The following is a 22241-nucleotide window of genomic DNA, read 5'->3' as shown; positions in this document are numbered from 1 at the left end:
TTATTAATGTGAATCATGGTGAGATAAAATTGATATTAAATAAAAAAAGATAAAATGCTTCAAAATGAACCATCATAATATTATAATAAAATAATTTTTATCTGAATTAGTATTATTTTATTCTTAAAGCTTGACATGTTTTGTAATTCTATATTTTGTCTTCTAAGCTATAAAAAAAAAATTTATTTTTCCATTTAAATTATTGCTTATTAGGTGGTTTAGTCCAATGAGCACATCTTTCTCATATTAATCAAGGCTTTCCTTGAGTTTTCAATAAGGGAAGCCGTTAGCTAGGCCGTTTTCTTGCAAGAGTGCTAACGTGCACCTTTATGTTTTATTCCCTTGCTTTGCAGCATGAGCCTCATACAGAATCCCACCCATTCAATATGATGAGAAGAAAAGGGGCTGTTCTATTTTCTTTTCCACACCAATCCTTATTTACTAGTATATCTTTTTGGGGTGTATAGATTAGTTGGTAGAGCATTGGGCTTTTAACCTAATGGTTGCAGGTTCAAATCCTACTATATCCAAACCTACCTTACTTACACTATACTATGAGTAAGGATGCATAGTAACATTCAAAGAGCACTCTTTGGCCTTTAGACTTGCTTCAGTGACTTCTCCAAACAAGGGGGGGTGAAGTAAGGAGTGGTATAAGAGTGGCTCGGTCCTCAATAGGCCTCTCCTTATTCATTCTATAGGACAGGGCTACAAACTATATTTTTTGGAAATAAATTTTATGAAAATTACCTATACACAAGTTTTATAAGTATGTTTAGAAATTGTTTTATTTTATTTTCTTATCATATTTATTGTTATAGTAAATAACATATATATCTATATATATATATATATATATATATATATTCAGGATTCACTTTTTTGATGATATGATAAATTATGAGTTTATTAGTATAGGTAGAAGCATCATTCAATTTGATTGTAACAACTGCTTAACAAAATGGAGTTTGACCTCAATGCTATGAAGTAATTATAAGTATGGTTTTCTTTTTTATTTGTTCATTTTTATACCAAATTTAGTTTTTAGATTACATATGTCAAAATTACAAAAGAATATGCAGGTTGGGATATGTCCTCAAACCTATATTCCAACACAAAATGAGATAAACAATCAGAAAGCTATTTAGGAAAAGCTTAGAATAGAGAGAAATGGATTGGAATCTATTATGGGATAGAAATCCAATGAGCTCTGGCTAAGATAGGGTGATTGCAACCCTAGATTTACTTACACTAGCTTGCTGGTTCTTAGGAGATGAAATCGGGTCAAAGCTACTAAAGATGGTACCACTTGGCTATTTTATGATACTTCTATTATCCATTATTTTATAAGGAAATTTGAAGCTCTGCATAAATCTAATTATCCCTCCATTCTTTAATATATGGAGCAACATGGATCCATAATCATTTCGAACTAAGAGAATGAAGGCCTTATAGGCATCCTTATTATGGAGGAGATAAAAGAAGTTGTTTGGGAGTTGCATCTTTTGAAAGTCACAGGCTGGATGGATATCTAGGCATTTCTATAAAAAATATTGGAATGTAATTTCAAAAAGAGTCCTAAAGTTTATTCATGTTTCAAGCTGAGAGTGATATTGGTGATTATAAATAGCATTTTTAAAGTCCTCATTCCCAAGATAGGACAACCTTCTAATTTTGGACATTTTAGATTGATATGTCTATGCAATTTTGCATATAAAATTGTGTCTATAAGTCGAGAAAAGTGATTGAAAAATTTAATATCCCCTAATTAGAGTGCTTTTATTGCTAAGAGATGGATTGCAAAGAATATAATTTTGGTTTTAAGAAATTGTCCATAAATGGAAGAATGGGCTCATTGTTATGAACGTTGACCTCTAGAAAGCTTATAATAAGTAGGATTAGAGATTTGTAGAAAAAAGTTCCAAAGGCTTAAGGATTCTCTTGTGATTTCAGAAGGTAGTTTTAAATTATTTGAACTCAATGTACTCCCTACTTCTCAATGGTAATGTGGTAAAAAATATTAAAGCAAGTTGTGGTCTCCATTAGGAAGACCCTCTTTCCCCTTACTTGTTTGTATATATTAAGTGCTAAATTTCTTTCTAAACTGTTGTTGAAAAAGGAAGGAGAGGGAAGTATCCATGGTATCAAAGTGGCTAGTAATGTACCATCAATCTCCCACTTCATATATGTAGATGACCTGTCAACAATGTACAGGGTTAATGCTAAAGAAGAAATGAACGTTAAAGAATATTTTGATAGCTGGTTGGGACGACTTACAAACTTGGAGAAGTTAAGCATCCACTTTTCTAAGAACACAAGCAAGCTGGTAAAAAGGAGGATTAAGGAGATAAAGCTATTTAAAGAAATGAAATTAGGAGCAACGTATATAGGCAAGTCCTTTGTCATGGGAGGAAACCGCAATAAAAAGTTTGATCCATTGAAGAAACATGTATTGTTATCCACCGTAGGAAAGCTAATTCTAATTAAATCAATGGCCAAGACCATACTTATTTATAATATAGCCACTTTTAGAATTTCAAAAGTATTGTGCAACTCTATTGATGCAAAAATTCATAAATTTTAGTAAAGGTCGAAACCAACCTCGAAAAGGTTTTTATTCCTAAAGTTTTGGGATGGCATCTATAAGCTTAAAGAGGAAGATTGTTTAGGAATTCAATTGTTTAAAGATACAAATGCAGCATTATTGAAAGTTAGCAAAGTATGAGGAGAGCCTATGGGCTTTGGTGATGCGAGCTTGATACTTAAAAAGGACATTCTTTCTTTTTTTACTCTTTGAAGAAGGAAGCTTTTTTTATGTGGTAAGGTATTGTTAGTATAAGGAAAGCTTTATAAAAAGTGCATCCTATATAATGGAGGATGGCTTCTTAACAATTTCTTGATTTGACACTTGGATTCCCCCAATTGAAAGAAATATCCTAATCCTTCTTAACAATACTGATGTTTTAAGATGAAAAGGAGTGGTAGATTTTCATAATGTAGATTGGTGGGCTAGAATGAGAAAGCAATAAAGAGCTTTTATGATTTTGGTTCAATATAGACTATTTGTAAAATACAATGATCAAGGGTGCAATGCAGGATAAATTAATTCGGCAAAGAACCTTATCAGGGTTTTTTTCTATTAATAATAACTATAAGATTAATCACTCAAATCTAACATATAGTAATAAATTTTGGAAGCAACTATGAAGCTTAAGAATCAATGATAAGTTGAACATTTTTTTAGGAGAATGGCCAACCAATTAAAGGGGTCTTGGCAAAAACATTTGGAGGAAAAGATACAAGCTATGTCAAATATGGGACATATGTGGAAAACATGATACATTTGTTCAAATCCTATCAAGGTATGAGAATATTAGCCTTTGCATACCATTTGGTTATGCCTTTGGTTCCCTTGAGAGAGAGTTTGTTTCTATTTTTTTGGTCACTCTAGTTTACAACGTTTAGAACTTTAGAAATGAAAAGTTATTCTAATGTAGTTAAAATATTTTGGATATGGGGAGAATTTTCAAAAAGCTAATGTAAGAGTTCTCTTTGGTGGGTAATGGTTGTTGCAAGATGGTATTCTAGATAAAAAAGGGGCTTGCTAGCTAGAGTCAAACAAGTACTAAAAGATCAATGTGGATTCTCAGCTAAAAGGTACTACATTTAAGGAAAAAAAATATTACGTTGTCTTTAATGTTAAAGGATTAGGAGGAGAAGTTAATTTTCTTAGTCTTCACCATTTTTGTTTATGCTAACTTCCTTAAGATTAGGTAAATGCTATTAATTAAGCCTTAAGAATAGAAAAGGAGAAGGGGTGGAAAAAGCTAGACTGGTATTCGGATTCTTTTGTGGCAATGCAAGAAATTATGAGTAGTATTGATCTAAAAAGATGGTTCACGTAGCATCACATAGTCCATATTAGGCACTGATTCTGTAAGCTAAAGTGGAACTTAGGTTGGAATGCCAGATCCTTTAATAAGTTGGCAAAAATAATAGTAAAAACTTCCTTAGCACAAGAAGTTTCTTTTTATATTTAATTATCTAAACATTAAGCCTTTCCCAAAGTTTGTGCAAATGATATCTCTACTGATGCTGCAGGAAGGTTTGTTTTTATGTAATCCTTAATTTTCTTAGGCTTTTTATGTTTTTATTCAATCCAATCATTTACCAAAAAGGAAAAGCGCAAACATTTAGGGTAGAAAAAGCTTCTCATTGCACAGGCAGTTTTATAGTTGAAATAACACATCAACATATTTTCATTTTATGTTAAACACATATTCCCAAATATTTACAAATGATTATTCTATATATTATGTTATACATATATAAAAGCAATAACCACATTTTAAATAGAAAAAATATGTTAATATAATAAACATAAAAATGTAATGTGCCGTCACTCTCTCTCCATTGATATTGTCTATATTTACCCACCGCACTTTAAATGGTTGATATAATTGAGTTTTGTTCAGACTTTTCAAAAGGTCACCTATCTTAGGATTGCTTCTACTGGAGTATGCTTTAAGCCTAGAGTTCTTTTGAATCTTGAAGTCAAACTCTTTGAAATTGCCAGTAAAATAGCTTGTTAATGCCCCATGCCTGCCACATTTATCTTGGCAGCCTTATACCGAACAGCCACTACTCATCACAATCCATCCCAGTGTATTGTTCACTAATTTTGCCTCTTCTTACCTTGTATCTATCAAGATTAATGCTCATATATTTTACAACACACCCTCTTGGAGCCCAACACATCAAACTGCCATTGGTCATCATAATCCACCTCAATGTATTATTCATTGATCTTGTTCATTCTTACCTCGTATTCTTCAGAGCTCATAGGTCTTACAATACACTCTTTAGGACACAACATATTAAACTGTTACTGGTTATTCCAACCCATCCTAATATATTATTCATTGATCTTACCCATTCTTGCCTCGTATTTTTTAGGGTTCACAGGTCTTACATAAAATCCAAAACTCAAGCACATCAAATTTTTTGAATGACAAATCAAACAAAGATTATGTAGCTGTTGAGAAATATTTTAGCCCTAGATGTCTCTAAATATGTTGATATGCCACTTTCTAAATTGAGGGAAAGAGAAAAAGCAATAACAATAATAAATAAATATGCAAATAAAATATAACTATCAGACAACTATACTGAATTGCAGTGACAAACAATTGTAAAGGTTCTAATTAGGAGTGTACAAAATCATAACCAATCCAATGAAACCAACCAATTTAATTCAATCCAATCTAACAAATTGTATTGGATTGAAAATTTTGAATTAAATTAAATTAGGCCTGTTTTCAATTTTTATGTCTCAAATAACCAATCCAATTCAAACTGGTCCAATGTAATAAATATACAATATGTTAAAATCTTGTTAAGTTTTAGATGTAGTTGTTGGTTATCTATCATTTAGCTAATTTGTACCCTTTTCATGCTATTAGTTTGTGTTTTATAAATAATATCACCAAAGGTCCCTAAACTATGTTGCTAGTGAGACTTAGGTTCTCAAACTATCTTTTTCGTTTTTTACAAATTGGTCTCTAAACTTAATTATTTGTTTCACTGTTAGTCCTTAATTAGCTCTCGATTCAAAATTTTGTAAAACTTAAATATAGTTTAGGGACTATACATGCAATAAATGTTAAAAAAGACCTAAATTATATTTTATTTAAATAAAATATTTTTTTCAATACTCATTTAAAAATCTTTAAAAAAAATTTTTTCCATAAAAATCATAAAACTAAGGGAAAGTACTTTATCCTTTGAAATATTTTTAAAAAAGATAAAAATTTTAAAATTTACATTATTTAAAAAAAAAATCTCACTTGTGCCAATAATTAAAAAATGTAACACAAAAATATTTTGTAGAAAATATTTTTTCAAAGATAATTTTAAATTTAAAAATCTTTATGACTCATAAAAATGTAAAAGTAATAATGTTTGTACAAAACCATATCCTTCTTCTTCTTTTTTTTTTTTCTTTTTTAGAAGTTGGGGTGTACAAAACCATATCTAAAAATTGAATTGGATACTAAATGTTTCAAATTTTTTAAAGAATATAAAAAAACAATATAAAGATTTCAAAATTTAAAAATGTTTATAGATTATTCCCATAAATTAAAAAACTATATATTTGTTTTTTATAAATTAGGGTATACAAAACATATCTAAAAATTGAATTGAATTCTAAATGTTTGAAATTTTTTAAAGAATATAAAATAAAAAAACAAATGTAAAGATTTCAAAATTTAAAAATGTTTATAAATTATTCCCATAAATTAAAAAACTATATATTTGTTTTTTATAAATTAGGGAGTACAAAACATATCTAAAAATTGAATTGAATTCTAAATGTTTCAAATTTTTTAAAGAATATAAAATAAAAAAACAAATATAAAGATTTCAAAATTTAAAAATGTTTATAAATTATTCCCATAAATTAAAAAATATATTTTACAATAAATAAATGAAGTAAGTAATTTGAAACTTTACTAAATCACATTTGATTTTAAGAATAAAATTATTTTCTATATTTTCAAAATTTTCTTTTGTTAAAAAATATTTGAAAGGATAAATTACTTTTTCAATTTTATTTTCATGATTTTCTATGAAAAAGTAATTTTTAAAGATTTTTAAACAATTATTAATAAATATATTTATTTTATTTAAAAATATATCTAAAATTATTATTTAGGTTTTTTTTATAGTATTTTATTACACGTGTGGTCCTTAAACTCTATAAAAGTTTCACCCTGGACCTTCATGATAAAAGAATTTTAATAGAAAATTAGCTAGAAACTAACGATGTATCAAATTAGCAAAGTTCAAAACCATTTGTCAAAATCAAAAACTAGACACCTAAGTGTCATTGGCAGTACACTTTATGGACCTCTAGTAATATAGTTTATTGAATAAATTAATTTAAAAGAATGTATTCGATATAGATTTTAAAATATTTTCATGAATTATTTTTAAAAAATTATTGACTTTTGCAGAGTTTATAAATTTTGATGGATTTTTACGGAGTTTGTAAAAGTTATGATAGATTTTTATAAACTTTTATATACTTTCATATTAGAAGACTTTTATTATGAACTTTTAAAAAGTTCATAGAATTATGAAAGATTTTTATAGATTTTCATTTTAAAAGAATTTAATAAAATTTATTAAATTTTAAACATAATGTTGACTCCATAGTTTAAAATATATTTCTCATATCAATAAAAATATTTCTGAAAATACATAAATGAGTTATCTTGATAAGGAAAATTTATTTACAAAAATTAGTAATGGAAAATCATAATTATTTTATACTTTTTTTTTTTTTTATATCAACCAAAAGTAAACGATCATAAAATAGTTACCGAACCAAATCACAGGTTTTGGGGGAGGTTTAAAATTTATAAACCTGTGATTCTTTTGTAGAGACTTTTAAAAGTTCATAATTAAATATGACAGATTGTTTGAGAGATGGCCTCACATTGAATACCTTATACAACGTTATTTTTTTCTTTTTTTTATTATTTATAAAAATGTGTATTATGGTTTGAAATTGTTGGTGATTGGAATGTCGAATGAAAGTGTATGGAAAATGGTGTACTGATATTCAGCATACAATGATTAATTGGAATTAATATTGTATGGTTCCCCATTTTTTAAATTGAAAGTGTATAATTAAAATTGGACAATTGAATTCTTTTGGATGGATATCTACTAAAATGTGGTTTTAACTTAGACAAAGGACCATCTGAGCGAGATTGGCGACAAGGTCCATTGACTCCATTCTTAAGCTAGATTTACTGGTGCCACAGTTGTGCGTGGAACTTTTCTAAACTCTTTTTATGTACCTACGGATATATAAATCTACATTCATACATTCATACATACAAGAGCATGGTTTTGGATTTATGTTTTATTTGGAATCTATTATTGAGTTGGAATTGTATAGTCGGCTATTTACTTATTTTGTATAAATATGTGTATATTAATATGCGTATATGTATCATGCATAGCATACATCCGAATATATAATGACCCATAGTTTTATTGGAAAATTATTTTACTGATTTTTGAATTTGAAAATGCGATTTGGAAATTATTTTGAAATTGATTTGACTATATTGGTATTTTGGATTTGATCATTGATGATTTGATTATATGAATATGGATTTGGATATTGATATGGATACCATTGTGGATATGGATTGTTGTATCTTGTTAATTTGGTTCAAAGATTTTTGCCTATTCTACGTATTGGAGGTAGTGAAACATTTTGTAACTCATCCGATAGGATAGTGTTTGTCAATGGAGTTGCTGTTTATGATGATGATTATAATATGATTATGGCCATTTTATGATGATGATTATGATATTTATATGATGATAAATATGATTTACCTATTATTTGATGTTGAGTATATCCGCCAAGTAGTGAAGATGACGAAATTATTATTATTTTCGCACTTTACATGCATTAATGTGTTCTTTGTATATGTTAGCAACATGATAATTTTTTCCCATCGTACATGTATTGATTTGTTTTTACATGTGCCAATGGCCTGATGAACTTATGCGCCCTACACACCCTAATCCATTCTTGATGTGTATTGGTGGCTTCCTACTTGATTTTATTTGAAGTTTTATCACGAGCTACTTTATAATGGATCGCAAGATTTTAACAAATTGTATTGCATGGAATTCACTACATTTCATATCATACATATTGTATAATTTTGTTATACTAAATTATCGAATATTTGGTGTGAGTGATTACAACTTATTCACTGAGTATTCTACTCACTCTCATTGTCTAATTACTAGGCAACGGTTGGGACTTAATGGTTGTGAAGAAAAAGTGGAGTTCCAATTTTCATGGTTAAGTGGTTAAGCTATTTTATTGGATTGAATCTATGTATTTTGGAACTTTAATGTGTTTGGTGTTTAATTTAAAACTTGTATTTAAGTCAAGGACCTATACATTCTCATTTGCAGTTATTAAGTGTATGGAGATTGGGTTGTATTGATATTTCAATATTTGGATTTTTTTAGTTTTACTAAGTTTATCTATAAGTAGATGAAATTTATGATTCATTGAGTAGTGTTATATGAATTGCATGTATTGCGGACAGGACCTTGAAAATGTCGGGTCCGTCATAATTTGCTTACTTTCTTAAATTTTATTTAGTGTTATTTTTTTGTTATCTTAATTACCCATAAAGTCATGGGATAAAAATAAAAATACACATATACCCCCCTCCAAATCAAACACATTTGAAATTGTGTTGGCTTTTGTATTTTTTTTTTTTTGGTTCAAATTTATAATTATTTGAAATGCATTACAAACTCTAATCATCACTAATTAACACAAACAAATATTTAATAAACAAACTTCATACAAATTAAATAAAAAAAGTTTAAAATGCAATATTTAACCATTTTTATATAATTCTTCTAAGAGAAACTCAGAACCTCAAAGTTATTACTTAATAGTTAGTGCCAACTAAGCTATCCTATGCTTTGCAATGTAGATATCTTGTGATTGGTAGAAGAATATGAGTCACAAAATATTATACTAATGTATATTTTTCAAATCTTAATATAATTCCAGAATACAATCTTATTTTCTTAAAAAAAATAACTCATTTATAAAAATTGTTTTGGATCGGGAACTAATGCAATTATTATTCAATATCATTGATGCTCAACAAAGAATCGGCCTTACTGGCTCACTGACTCTTAAAATATTTAGTATGAAGAAAGAACATTAGTGAGACAAAGGCATTGACCATGTTCGATTAGAAAACTTCCATGTCCATATAATAATAATAATATCTGAAAATGAAAATTTAATTAACTAAATACTCTCTTAAACCAAAAATCAGAATTAAATAATTTTTAAGCCATCCTATGCTTTGCCATGTAGAGATCTTGTGATTGGTAGAACAATATGAGTCTCGAAATTTTATACTAATATGTACTTTTAAAATCTTAATATGAGAATATAATCTTATTTTTAAATTACATCATTTACAAAAATTGTTTTGGATCGGGAACAAATGCAAATATTATTTAATATCATTGATGCTCAACAAAGAATCTGCCTCACTGTATAAAGAAAGAGCATGGGTAAGACAAAGGCACTGACCATGCCACTAGGAAACTTCCTTTTCCATATAATATCTGAAAAAAATGAAAATTTAATTAACTAAAAATACTATATCTTAAACCAAAAATCAGAATTCAATAATTTTCTATTAAATCCCACTTTCCACAACAGCTGGTCATGCTCATAATTGTATATATAAAATGTTTTTCTTTTTATTATTATTATTATTATTTACAACAAGTCTCCCATTTTTCAATGTTTAAGTGGTAATGTAGTCATAAATATATATAGAAAATATCTATCTTTTTAATTTGTTATTATTATTATTATTATTTTTTATCATTTACAAAAATTTTCTTTTTTAGTATAGTCAGAATTTACGACCTTATAAGTATGAATGTGAGGAACATATTAATTAAGTTAATCTTATTTGATTAAAACTGTGTATCTAAATACAAATCCTACATAAATCTTGTTGAAAAAAGGCTATTGCAAACAATGAAAATGATATTTCAGGTTTTTTCTTTTTTAATTTTTGGATTCTAAATATATAGTTATTAAAAATTTAAATTATATGCTTCCACTTGGAAACCAAGAACTCTTAATTATATGAATGAAATGGACCCCATGAAAAGGGCAAAGTGCTAAGTGGTAGGTGCAATTTTATTATTATTATTATTATTTGATAATAATAGGTGGTAGGTGCACAATTGATTAACGTTAGGATCCAATGAGCACATGGCCAGAGCTAAGTAGACATGTAATGATTTACACATATAATATATGTATGTGTATCATTCATCCTTGAAAATTCCTATAATTTGGGACTTTATTCAATCATAACTTTTTTCTATTTTTTTTTTTTAAAATGTATATCTAAGGCTGTTAAATTATTACTTTTTTGCCTAGTTAGTATATTTGCGAATAATATACATACTTATATATTTTTGAAAAAAACATTTCATTTCCCGTATTAATTCCGAATGTTATGGAAAAAATGCATTTTTTAAAAAAAAGTTTAAAACATGTATTAAAAATATTATCGCATTATACAAGTAAAAAATACATATTTTTGAAAAAAATAAATATTTTTAATTAGTTTTTCTCTTTTAAAGCAACATAAAATGATGTGCATAAAAAATATTTTTATATGATTCTTTTTATTTTATAATATAGTAAACTATTATTATTTTAATAATACTTATATTTTTATTCTGTATATTAAATCTAACTAATTTTAATATATATTTAATATCTATGTTTTTTGTCTTATATTTTTAAATAAATAAAACAATTTATACAATTACAAACATATATTTATTTTCCCATATTTTATTAACTATTTTTTTTTTTTGGGGCAATGAAATGCACATTTTTTTTAATAGGGCCTACGCTATGATTAATAATTCGAAGGGGACAGGATGAAAGGTATTTTTATTGTCCCTTATAATACTTTGCATTTGCCGTTTGTCTAAAAAGCATGTTACATATACAATTATATATATATATATATATAATTGTTTAATTAGTGAATAATATACAAGGAAAAAAGGAAGGAAAAGATAAAAAGCTAAAGTTGGTAGTTAAATTATATATTTTGGAATCTTAATTTAGTGGTTTTACTGTTTTTCTCTTCCCTTTTTTTTTTTTTTGGTTGGCTTTTTGTTTTTTGAAGAGAATCTTTTGAAAACTTAATAATAATTAATGGAGCTTACTTTCAATTAAAGCTAGAATGTGCATCCGAAACAATATTGGTTTATTAATTTATTTATAAAAAATACCAGTCAGCTGGTCGTTTTTGTGGATGGTCAGATAGGAACCCCGGACACAAAATCTAGGCATGCATGTCTCATTAAAGAAAAATAAAAAAGAAAAGGATTGAAATGGATTAAAAATTACCTATTTAATATTTTTACCAAATTTAAAAGCATTTGTATGTGTGTCTATGTATGGTCAGACTCACAGAGTAACCATTTGATGGTTTTAATATTAAAATATTATTTTATTAGAACATATCTAAAAGTTTTATTCATTATTATATATTTTTTTTACATCAAAAAATAGACAGTTATTTAAAAAAAAAAAGTTTTCTAATAGATCTATCTAAATATTTTATCAAACTAATATGGCAAATAAAATAAAAATTGTTCAAGTGACCTTCTACTGATGATTTATTAGATCTTCTAAGATTTCTAAAAGATAAAATTTTTAAAAAAAAATTAAATATTTAATTAATTAATAGTAATAAATAATTTTTATGTACATTACCATTAAAAATAATTTTATAATTAACTGTATATTTATGCCATCTAGATTTAAATAGTATCAATTATTATTTCATATATAAAGCAATCTGCATTCATCATTGGATATGCTTTTAATCCTTAAATCATCTGAAGAACTAAAATTTAAAATTTAAAATTTAAAAATTAATCAAATAAGAATTAAATAGCATACTAAAACTATATTTAGAAAAAATAAACTTTATCAGAACTTGATAATTAATAAGAATAATTTTAAACATAAGATCTTAACGCGATCTAAGAGATGAAAAAAAAATCCTAAGATTAAAAATCTAATTTCAGTCTAGCCAATATATTATGTATCTCGATGTTCTTGACCCACTTAAAATTATTATCTAAAGAGTTATTTCTTAAAGATTATACAAATGGATGCTATGGACACCAACTTGGCTGATCACTAGTTTTATCTCCTTTGTTTTTGTTTTTGTTTTGTTTTGTTTTGTTTTTTTTTTTTTTGGTAAATGGTTTTATTTCTTTTATATTATATAAATAATATGACCACTAAAAAGCCAATATATTAATGGCTGAAAAAAGAATAAACTAAATATGGATTAATTAATTTTTTTTTAAAGGACAAAAGAAACCTTATAATGAATATATAAAATGAAATCCAAAATAAATTAATAAAATATTGTAACATTACTTGTCATGTCAATTGATAAACAAATTTAAAATGAATTACTACATATAACATTACTATATAAAAATTTTCTATAATGAGTTTGCATGCTCGCTTCATAATGCGGAATAATTTTATAGGCATTATCTAATTTACCGACATATGTAATAATATACATATCATTATTTGATTAGTTTATATTTAGTAATGCTTATTCATTTAATGGTTCACTTATTAATTTTTAAATTATATTAATATATCAAATAATAACATGTATACTCTTGGTAAATATGTTGATATATTATATTCTGCTTGTACATTACTCTATATGCATGCTTCACGTGTGCATATGATTTTTTCCTACACCTTTTCACATATAGATAGGTTTAAGCGTGCAAACCCAGTATACCAAATTATTATGGTATAAACATAGATGTTGAATATAGATTATGACACCAAAAAAAAAATAAAAAAAATGTGTATATATATATATATATGATGATGAGACTCAAATTAGATTTTTAATATCAAAGTAATGTTAGGGTTTTCTTTGGCAATATTTGGATCATATCAAGTTACGATTTAAAGTTATATTTATTAATCATCCAATCCTAAAAGAATTCATTTTCTTTAATAGAATTTTAATATATAAATCAATTCATATTTAATTATTTTTAAATTTTAAATTTTAACTTTTCAATCGAAAATTAATGAAGAAAAATCTGATGTTAAAATATCATATCATGCTAATGTAAACATGATTATGTTATATATATATATATATATATATAAAATCAATCCATCCAATTAATCCAAGCAGTTTGGGTTGAGTTATATGGAGTAATTAAGTTTGGTTTGACCCAAAAGATACTCAAACCAATGTTAATAAAGATTTAGAGTAATGATAATAACCATGGAACTTTTTAAGTTGTAATTACGCTAGGATTTTTTTTTTTTTTTTTTTTGGGGGGTATCATCCCTCTGTAACTTGTTTTAAATCCTTATATGATTAACTCTAATATGGTAGGCTACACTGATAATATTATGGTGGATATAGTGATAGAATTGACAAATTAACAATGGACTTAGTGAAAACTTTCATTATATAAAATAACCTTCTTCTTTTTTTTTTTTTTTTTTTTTTTTTTTTTTTTTTACATTTTATCTTTTGCCCATATTTAATATTGCATCACTTCGATATATATTTTTTACCATAAGATTAGCAACATTATAATTACGCATACCAAGCAAACTCAAATATTTATAACAAGACATAATAAATATATAGTTAGTAACTTCAAAATAATTAAAATTACAAATTAACAAAACAAACATATTTCACCGTTATGCACTTATGCCAGATACCACTATCGATAAATGGTAAGTTACATAGTTAGTTAAATATAGGATGGCGAAAATATGTAAATGAATACATACATGCATAAATCGTTTTTTTTATTTAAAAATACAATAAAAATTTGGTCAAAAAATATGTAAATAGAAAGTTTATAAAATCTGTATAGATGTGTATAATACGTTATAAATTAAAAATACAGAATAAAAAATATGGATATTAAATATATATTAAAATTAGTTCTTTTTAATATATATTATAAAAATATAACTATTATTGAGATTATAATAGTTTAATATATTAAGAAGATCAAAATAGGAAATAAATTAAAAGAATGAAATAAAAAAAAAATTTGTACACACTTTTTTATGTCGTTGTAAGAGAGAAAAAATAATTAAAATTATTTATTTTTTCAATTTTTTTTTTTACTTGTATAATATGGCAATACGTTTAATATGTATTTTAATTTTTTTTTTAAATGTGTATTTCTCCATAGGTTTGGAATCGATATGGAAAATGGAAGTCTTTTTTTAAAACAAAAAAAAAAAATACATATGTATACTCATTATAACATATTATTCACAAATTTACTAACTAGAATAAGTTGTCTAAGTAACGTATAAATTTTATTATTTGTGCAAAATTAAGCCTTGTGTAGGAAAGAGGGTTATAATAAAGCATAAAAAGATATGCATGCATCTTTCTTTTCTTATAGGCAAGATGCATTATTAATATTTTCATCCAAGATGTGTGAACACTTAAAATGAATATAAGTGAAATACAATACAAGTTAATAAAATATTAAATGAAATGTCATTGTTTGGATAGTATGGATTTACACATAAAAGCCAGATAAGTAGTCAATAAATCTCTCACTGAGGTCCTTACCCATATCAGAATATACCAAGCAAATTTAAATATATTTCATCATAAAACATTATAGTTATAAGTAACTTCTTAAACACACTATAACAAGAATATGGTATTCTACACTCCCAAACATACCCGATTCTTGTGAATTTTTTTAACCATTACATACTCACCACAATACTACGTACTATCAATAAATGGTAAGTTGTTTCTCAACACAAAAATTTGAATTACTTGTACAAAATAAAGCCTTTTTTCTAATGAAGAGGGTGTATACATATATATATATATATATATATATATATATATATATATATTAAGGCAATAACACTCGAATAAGATTTTTAATATCAAAATTTTCTTTTTCAATTGTGAAATTATATTTATTAATCATTAAATTTCAATAAAATTTATTTTTTTTATATATATTTTATTATTTTTAAATTTTAAATTTTAATTTTAATCTGATCCAAATGTTTATAAAGAAAGATGTGTTCTGATTTGAAATTAACCATACATATATATATATATATATATTAAACAAATAAAAAATAAAAACCTATTCTTAGTCACAGTTTTTCAGCAGCCCTCTGCATCGTTTGTTTTTAACTGCAATAAATCCGAACCCAAATTTGGGATTCTCATTCTCTTTTATACAAAACACTAAAAAATAAATAAATAAAAAACAAAACATCTTCTCCATCAATTTCCTTTTATATATATATATATAACATACAGAAACCAAGTATAAAGAAAATCGAAAAAAAAAAAAAAAAAAAAACAAGAGAATTATTGGAAAGCAAAAATTCTCCAATGGCTTCCTCTTCTACCAAATCCATTTTCACCTCTCCTTTCCCTTCGTCTTCATCGTCATCAAAATCTTCATCATCAAAATCAAAATCTTCCAAACTTTCCTTCCTCCATAATACCTCCTCCTCCTCCTCCTCCTCCTCTTCTCCAATCTCCCTCAAACTCTCCCATTTTCATTCCCTTTCTCTTCGTCGTCGCCGTTGTGCTTCATTCTCGGTCAACGGAGCCTTAAAAACTGTCGAATCTCCTTCGGTCCACAAGTCCCAAGATCTCGACCTAACGTCTTCGAGGTCGAAGCCCACCATTCTGGTCTCCGAGAAACTTGGAGAAGCTGGACTGGATGTTCTCCGCGGGTTCGGGAACGTGGAGTGCGCGTACGACCTGTCGCCGGAGCAGCTGTGCTCGAAGATCTCGTCGTGCGACGCTCTGATTGTGAGGAGCGGGACGAAGGTAAACCGGCAGGTTTTCGAGGCGGCCAAGGGGAAGCTGAAGGTGGTGGGAAGAGCCGGCGTGGGGATCGATAATGTGGATCTGCAAGCCGCCACGGAGTTCGGATGTCTCGTCGTTAATGCTCCCACCGCCAATACCGTCGCCGCCGCTGAGCATGGCATCGCTCTTCTTACCGCCATGGCCAGAAATGTCGCGCAAGCAGATGCTTCCATCAAAGCTGGTACTTTTTTTATTGCTTTTTTCATTTTTTTATTTTTATTTTTCAGAATACAATATGGAAATTAAAAATAAAAGAGTTTTCTGTTTTAATTTTTTTAAAAAAAAATAATAAATTTTCATATACATAGTCTAGTATTGTTATTCATTGTTTTAAACAAAAATCACTCTTTTCTCTTGTAATGATCTAGATGGAATCTCTATGCCAAAATCATTCACAGATACTTAGTGAATGACTTTATTTAATTTATTATGGTAACAAATAATATTTCACGTAAAAATAAAAAATAAAAAATTAAATAACATTTTGATTTAGATCTCCACATGCATTCATGTAATTTTATATTTTAGTGGTGTCAATAAAGTTATTAATCCTATCAATTAAGTGTTTCCGATAATTAATAATTCATAATTTACATGTTCTTTTTCTTGACCTTGCATTCAAATCTCCAATGATAAATATATATATATATATATATATATAATATGTTTAATTAATTAATTCTGTTATTCTTTTTTCCATGTACCATTTTATGAATTTAGTGTACATTTGAGATTGATAGGTGGAAATTTACGAATATATATATATATATATATAATTTTTTTTTTTGGGGGTTGTCCTAAAGCAGTAATTTATTGGAAATTGAATAATTGAAATGAAACAAAGAAAGTTGTTGGCATGTGGGAAAAGTCAAAAAGTTGAAGGATGAAATAAAGAATAGGTAGTACAAATGGCGGGGACGAGATTCCGCTTTCCCTTTTACAACTTACCCAATCATCTTTCAGAACAAAAAAACAAAAAAATAATAAATAAAAAATACCCAATCATCTTTAAGCTTTGATGGTAATCATCAGCGACTCAGTGGGTCCTATAAATTTATATGATGCGTCTCATTCCATGTATTAATTTTGCACCCACTGATCTCCCCATTGGCGTCACATGTTTTTTTTTTTTTTTTGGCTTCACATGTGATGTGCCCTTTCAACTAATGCTTTTTTTTTTTTTTTTTTTTGGATATTTGTCAATATATATGTTAGATTCTATTAGATCTTTTTTTTTTTTCACTATTTTTTTCTTTAAAAGTAACAGATCTATCTCATTATATTTTTTTTTTTTTTTTTTTGAGTTACCATTAGAATATGACATACATTTCTAGCCAAATAAGCATATTGTTATATCACAAAGTTGCTTTACATTACAGTAAATTACACATTTATATAGTTATAGAGAAAATACTATCTAATTGATAGAGTGGTGCTAGAACTTAGAACAAAAGATGATAAATTAGTAATTTTCATAATTTAAAGATAAATTTTTGAAAAAAAAATAAAACCCAAAGGAAAGGATATTACTGCTTCTTTTTTTTTTTTTTTTTTTGAGTAAAGAAGGTTATTACTGTGTATTTTCTTAAAATTAACGCTATCAATTTGTCTCTTTAATAATAAATATTTTAGAAATTCATATTTTTAAAGATTGCAATTTGACTTGACAAACAAATTTTTTGGTGGAATTTGGAAACCATTGTTTTGCATTATTGAAAAGAATTCCATCACTTGGAAAATTCTTCAGCGCATGTTTTGAAAATATGCAAAACATCAAAATCATTAGAATAGTAGTACATCACTACCCACCACCAAATTAATTCATCATGTTTCGAGTTTCATAAGTTGTTGAAAAGTAAAGGAGTCTCACCTAATCAAATGAAGATTAGTCAATACAACAATCTTGGAGGGACTCATCTGCTATTTTTTTTAATATATATTTTTTCGACAGATATCATGTAAATAAAGAAATTTGAAGTTATAATCATTATTTGTTAAATAAAATAAACGGTTCTAAGAGGATGTTGCTTCTTTTATTTATTTATTTGTTTAGATACGTGTTAAATTGGAGATCTTTATACATATACATATATATATATATATATATATATATGTATAATCAGTTTTTTATTTTGATATTTGATAGCTTTTTTCATTAAAATCTTTTATATTAATTTTTGAATTTTTTTCAAGAATTAAAATTTAAAAATATGGTTAGAATTTATATAAATTTAGTGAAATACTTAAGTTGACAAACTAATCCTATACGAATTTATACAAATTTCAAAAATTCTAAATGTATTTTTGAATCTCAGTTTTTAAAAAGATAGTTTTATCATCACAATTATCTCTAAACCAGATAACATCCATCCGTAATGAAAGGATTTAAATCTTGTATGTCTTCTTGTCCAAGTAGTGATTCACTTTACAAAAATACTTTAGTTCTTCTCTTTACTGTCTCTTTTTTTTTTTAATAAATTTTTATCTATTTTTTATTTTTTAAAATCAACAGTTAGATTGAAATTGAGACAAAAATGAAACAGAAGTTGCGGATCTCTCCACTACCTACTAAATACATCTTCTTTTGAGATTAATAAAGAAACAAGTCATGTACATACATTTAATGGGTCACTAGATTGGATTGTGTACTAGATGCGCCTAACGTTGTTATTACTATTGCTTTTTTTTTTTTTTTGGTTGAATTCACATTATATGTAATAATCAAATAAACAAATTAACTTATTATTAAAAAAAAAAAAAAAGGAAGCTAAAACCAATCTCTATTTCCTACTTTAAAAAAGATAAAAAAAAAGAAAAGTGTGGTGAAACAAAATTGAAGAAGTGGAATGAACTTTGTTGATGAACAGGAAAATGGCAAAGGAACAAGTACGTAGGAGTATCAATGGTTGGGAAAACATTGGCAGTGATGGGATTTGGAAAAGTGGGATCAGAAGTGGCAAGAAGAGCAAAAGGGTTGGGAATGCAAGTGATAGCACACGATCCATATGCACCAGCTGACAGAGCAAGAGCATTGGGTGTGGATTTGGTGTCCTTTGATCAGGCAATCTCCACCGCTGATTTCATATCTCTGCATATGCCACTTACACCTTCTACCAACAAGATATTCAACGATGACACTTTCTCTAAAATGAAAAAGGGTGTACGAATCGTTAATGTTGCTAGAGGTGGAGTTATCGATGAAGATGCTTTGGTTAGAGCCCTAGATAGTGGCGTTGTTGCTCAGGTATTCTTGTTTTTTTGGTTGATAATTATCATTTTTTAAGTCTTTACATTTTTTTTTCCTTGTCATTTCAGGCTGAGGATCTCAGAATTTTTAAATTTAGACCTCATCGGACTCAAAACATTATAATATTTAAATATCACATAGGTTGATGGATTTGGATAGAGTTTATAAAAACAAATAGAATTACATGTCAAATTTGTTTGGATTCTTCCTTCATGGTGCACTTGGTGCTGCAAATAGGATAAAAACTCTTTTAAAAACGCTTCCTATTGTATTTGGGATTTTTTTTTTTTTTTAAAGTCTAAAATTGCATTTTGGTGATTTTGTTTTCAATAGATAATATATTTGATAAACAAAAATTAGGTGATACCTCATGAATCACTTCCTAGAGGAGAAGTGATTCCTATGAAATCATCCCAAAACACCTTTATTCCTTCTTCTAACAAGCAAGAAATTTACACTTCTTATCATTCCTTCTCTCCTACCAAACACAACTTTAATCTTTCTTGGCGCTTTTTTTTTTTTTTCTTTTTTTTTTCCCCAGTTGATTGAGGATCTCCCTTACTTCACAAATAAAAGAATCTTTATGATCTCGTTGATCATAATCATTTTGTGTTGTGGAGATTAATACTTGAATTTGAGTTAGTGCATGGTATTGATAATGAATGAGTTTGTTGGGAATGGTGTGGAACAGGCAGCACTTGATGTGTTCACGGTAGAGCCTCCACCAGCAAACAGCAAGCTAGTGCAGCATGAGAATGTCACTGTCACACCCCATCTTGGAGCTAGCACAAAGGAAGCACAGGTCTGTTTCTTCAAATGCAAAATCCTAACATTGGATTTATATATCTAAAACCCCTTTCTTTTTTTTGGACTAATATATCCAAAACCCTTTGGAACATCCTCTCAACTATCTGCCTAATATTTCAGGAAGGTGTAGCTATTGAGATAGCAGAGGCTGTTGCTGGAGCCTTAAAAGGTGAACTTTCTGCCACCGCCGTCAATGCGCCAATGGTTGCTCCTGAGGTAACTTGTGCTCTGTGTGAATGCTTCTCACCTCATCTCCTGAATCTTAGCAAAGCCATACATTGTAAAGACAACTTACAAATAACTTACTGTCCCTAGGTTCTGTCTGAGTTGGCTCCATACACAGTGCTAGCTGAGAAGCTTGGTAAGTTGGCTGTACAATTAGTGAGTGGAGGAAGCGGAATTACATCCGTGAAGGTGGTTTACAAATCAGCAAGGGACCCAGATGACTTAGACACTAGACTTCTCCGAGCCATGATCACAAAAGGCATTATCGAACCGATATCTACCTCGTTTATTAATCTGGTGAATGCAGATTTCGCTGCCAAGCAGAAAGGCCTGCGCATAAGCGAGGAAAAAATGCTCCTTGACTCATCACCAGAGTTCCCTTTTGAGTCAATCCAGGTACAAATATCAGGTGTGGGGTCTAAGTTTGCTAGCTCTGTTTCGGATAATGGAAACATAAGCATAGAGGGGAAGGTAAAATATGGGATACCCCACTTGACATGTCTAGGAACTTTTGGTGTGGATGTGAGCCTGGAAGGAAACCTCATCCTGTGTCGGCAGGTCGATCAACCTGGCATGATTGGCCGGGTCGGAAACATACTTGGGAAGCATAACGTGAATGTGAGCTTTATGAGTGTGGGAAGAACTGCAAAGAGGAACAAAGCTATCATGGCAATTGGTGTGGATGAAGAACCAAACAAGGAGACCCTACAGAAAATAGGAACGGTGCCTGCTATTGAAGAGTTTGTGTTCCTTAAGCTATAGAGAGTATTGAGGTGCATGTTACTGTGAAAAATGTTTTTTTTTTTTTGGGGGTTTGTTTTTTAAGTATTATCTAGATAAGTCTTGCAATGGTAACTTAAGAAAAGAAGCTGGCTACCAACAAATAAAGCAGACAGCAAGGCATGTCAACAGTCACAATGAACTCGTTCAGCACTATTTGCCATCCTAAAAGGCAAGGGTGAGGCTGCTGCAGCCAATGTTGTTATTCTACCCATAGCTGTTGTATGTGCCAGTAGTTTTGTAAGAGATTTTACAAATGGTGTGTAATTCTATTTGTATTCAACTGGTTTATAAACTTCCTTAAAAGGTTTTCATAGTTGTAATCCTATTTGAGATGAACCACCGTAACCTTACCACTGAATGCCAATGAAGTTGAGGGACCAGTCAAGATTGAAACAGGGTTTTGAGGGTACATTAAGTTCGTCTTAGCATGCCAGCTTGAATAAACAGCTCTATGACAGCAGAATGAAGCTGAGCAGGAGGGAAACAGAAGCTCTGTCTTCCCTGAACCTTTATAATTAAAACAAAGCAAAAACTACAAAATTTTAGGGGATAACACATCAGTATATCAAGAACAACATTTCATTGCACTGACGATGGATTTCCAGCTA

General features: G+C 28.1%; 1 protein-coding gene and 1 non-coding gene across 2 annotated transcripts; both read left to right on the top strand.

Moving 5' to 3' along the window:
- Positions 1 to 457: 457 nt before the first annotated feature.
- Positions 458 to 530, top strand: TRNAK-UUU (transfer RNA lysine (anticodon UUU)). The gene has a single exon. It is a non-coding gene; the product is annotated as a tRNA-Lys (tRNA).
- Positions 531 to 16017: 15487 nt separating this feature from the next.
- Positions 16018 to 21946, top strand: LOC107433022 (D-3-phosphoglycerate dehydrogenase 2, chloroplastic). Its single transcript, XM_048465119.2, has 5 exons — positions 16018 to 16752; positions 19439 to 19815; positions 20510 to 20620; positions 20746 to 20841; positions 20941 to 21946. The coding sequence occupies exons 1-5, from the start codon at positions 16086 to 16088 to the stop codon at positions 21610 to 21612; spliced, it is 1923 nt and encodes a 640-aa protein (XP_048321076.1). The 5' UTR covers positions 16018 to 16085; the 3' UTR covers positions 21613 to 21946.
- The last annotated feature ends 295 nt before the right edge of the window (positions 21947 to 22241 follow it).

The sequence above is a fragment of the Ziziphus jujuba genome, chromosome 11 (assembly GCF_031755915.1).
Source record: "Ziziphus jujuba cultivar Dongzao chromosome 11, ASM3175591v1".
NCBI lineage: Eukaryota > Viridiplantae > Streptophyta > Magnoliopsida > Rosales > Rhamnaceae > Ziziphus > Ziziphus jujuba.
Note: the sequence above shows the minus strand (reverse complement) of the source record. Positions and strands in the feature narration are given on the sequence as shown.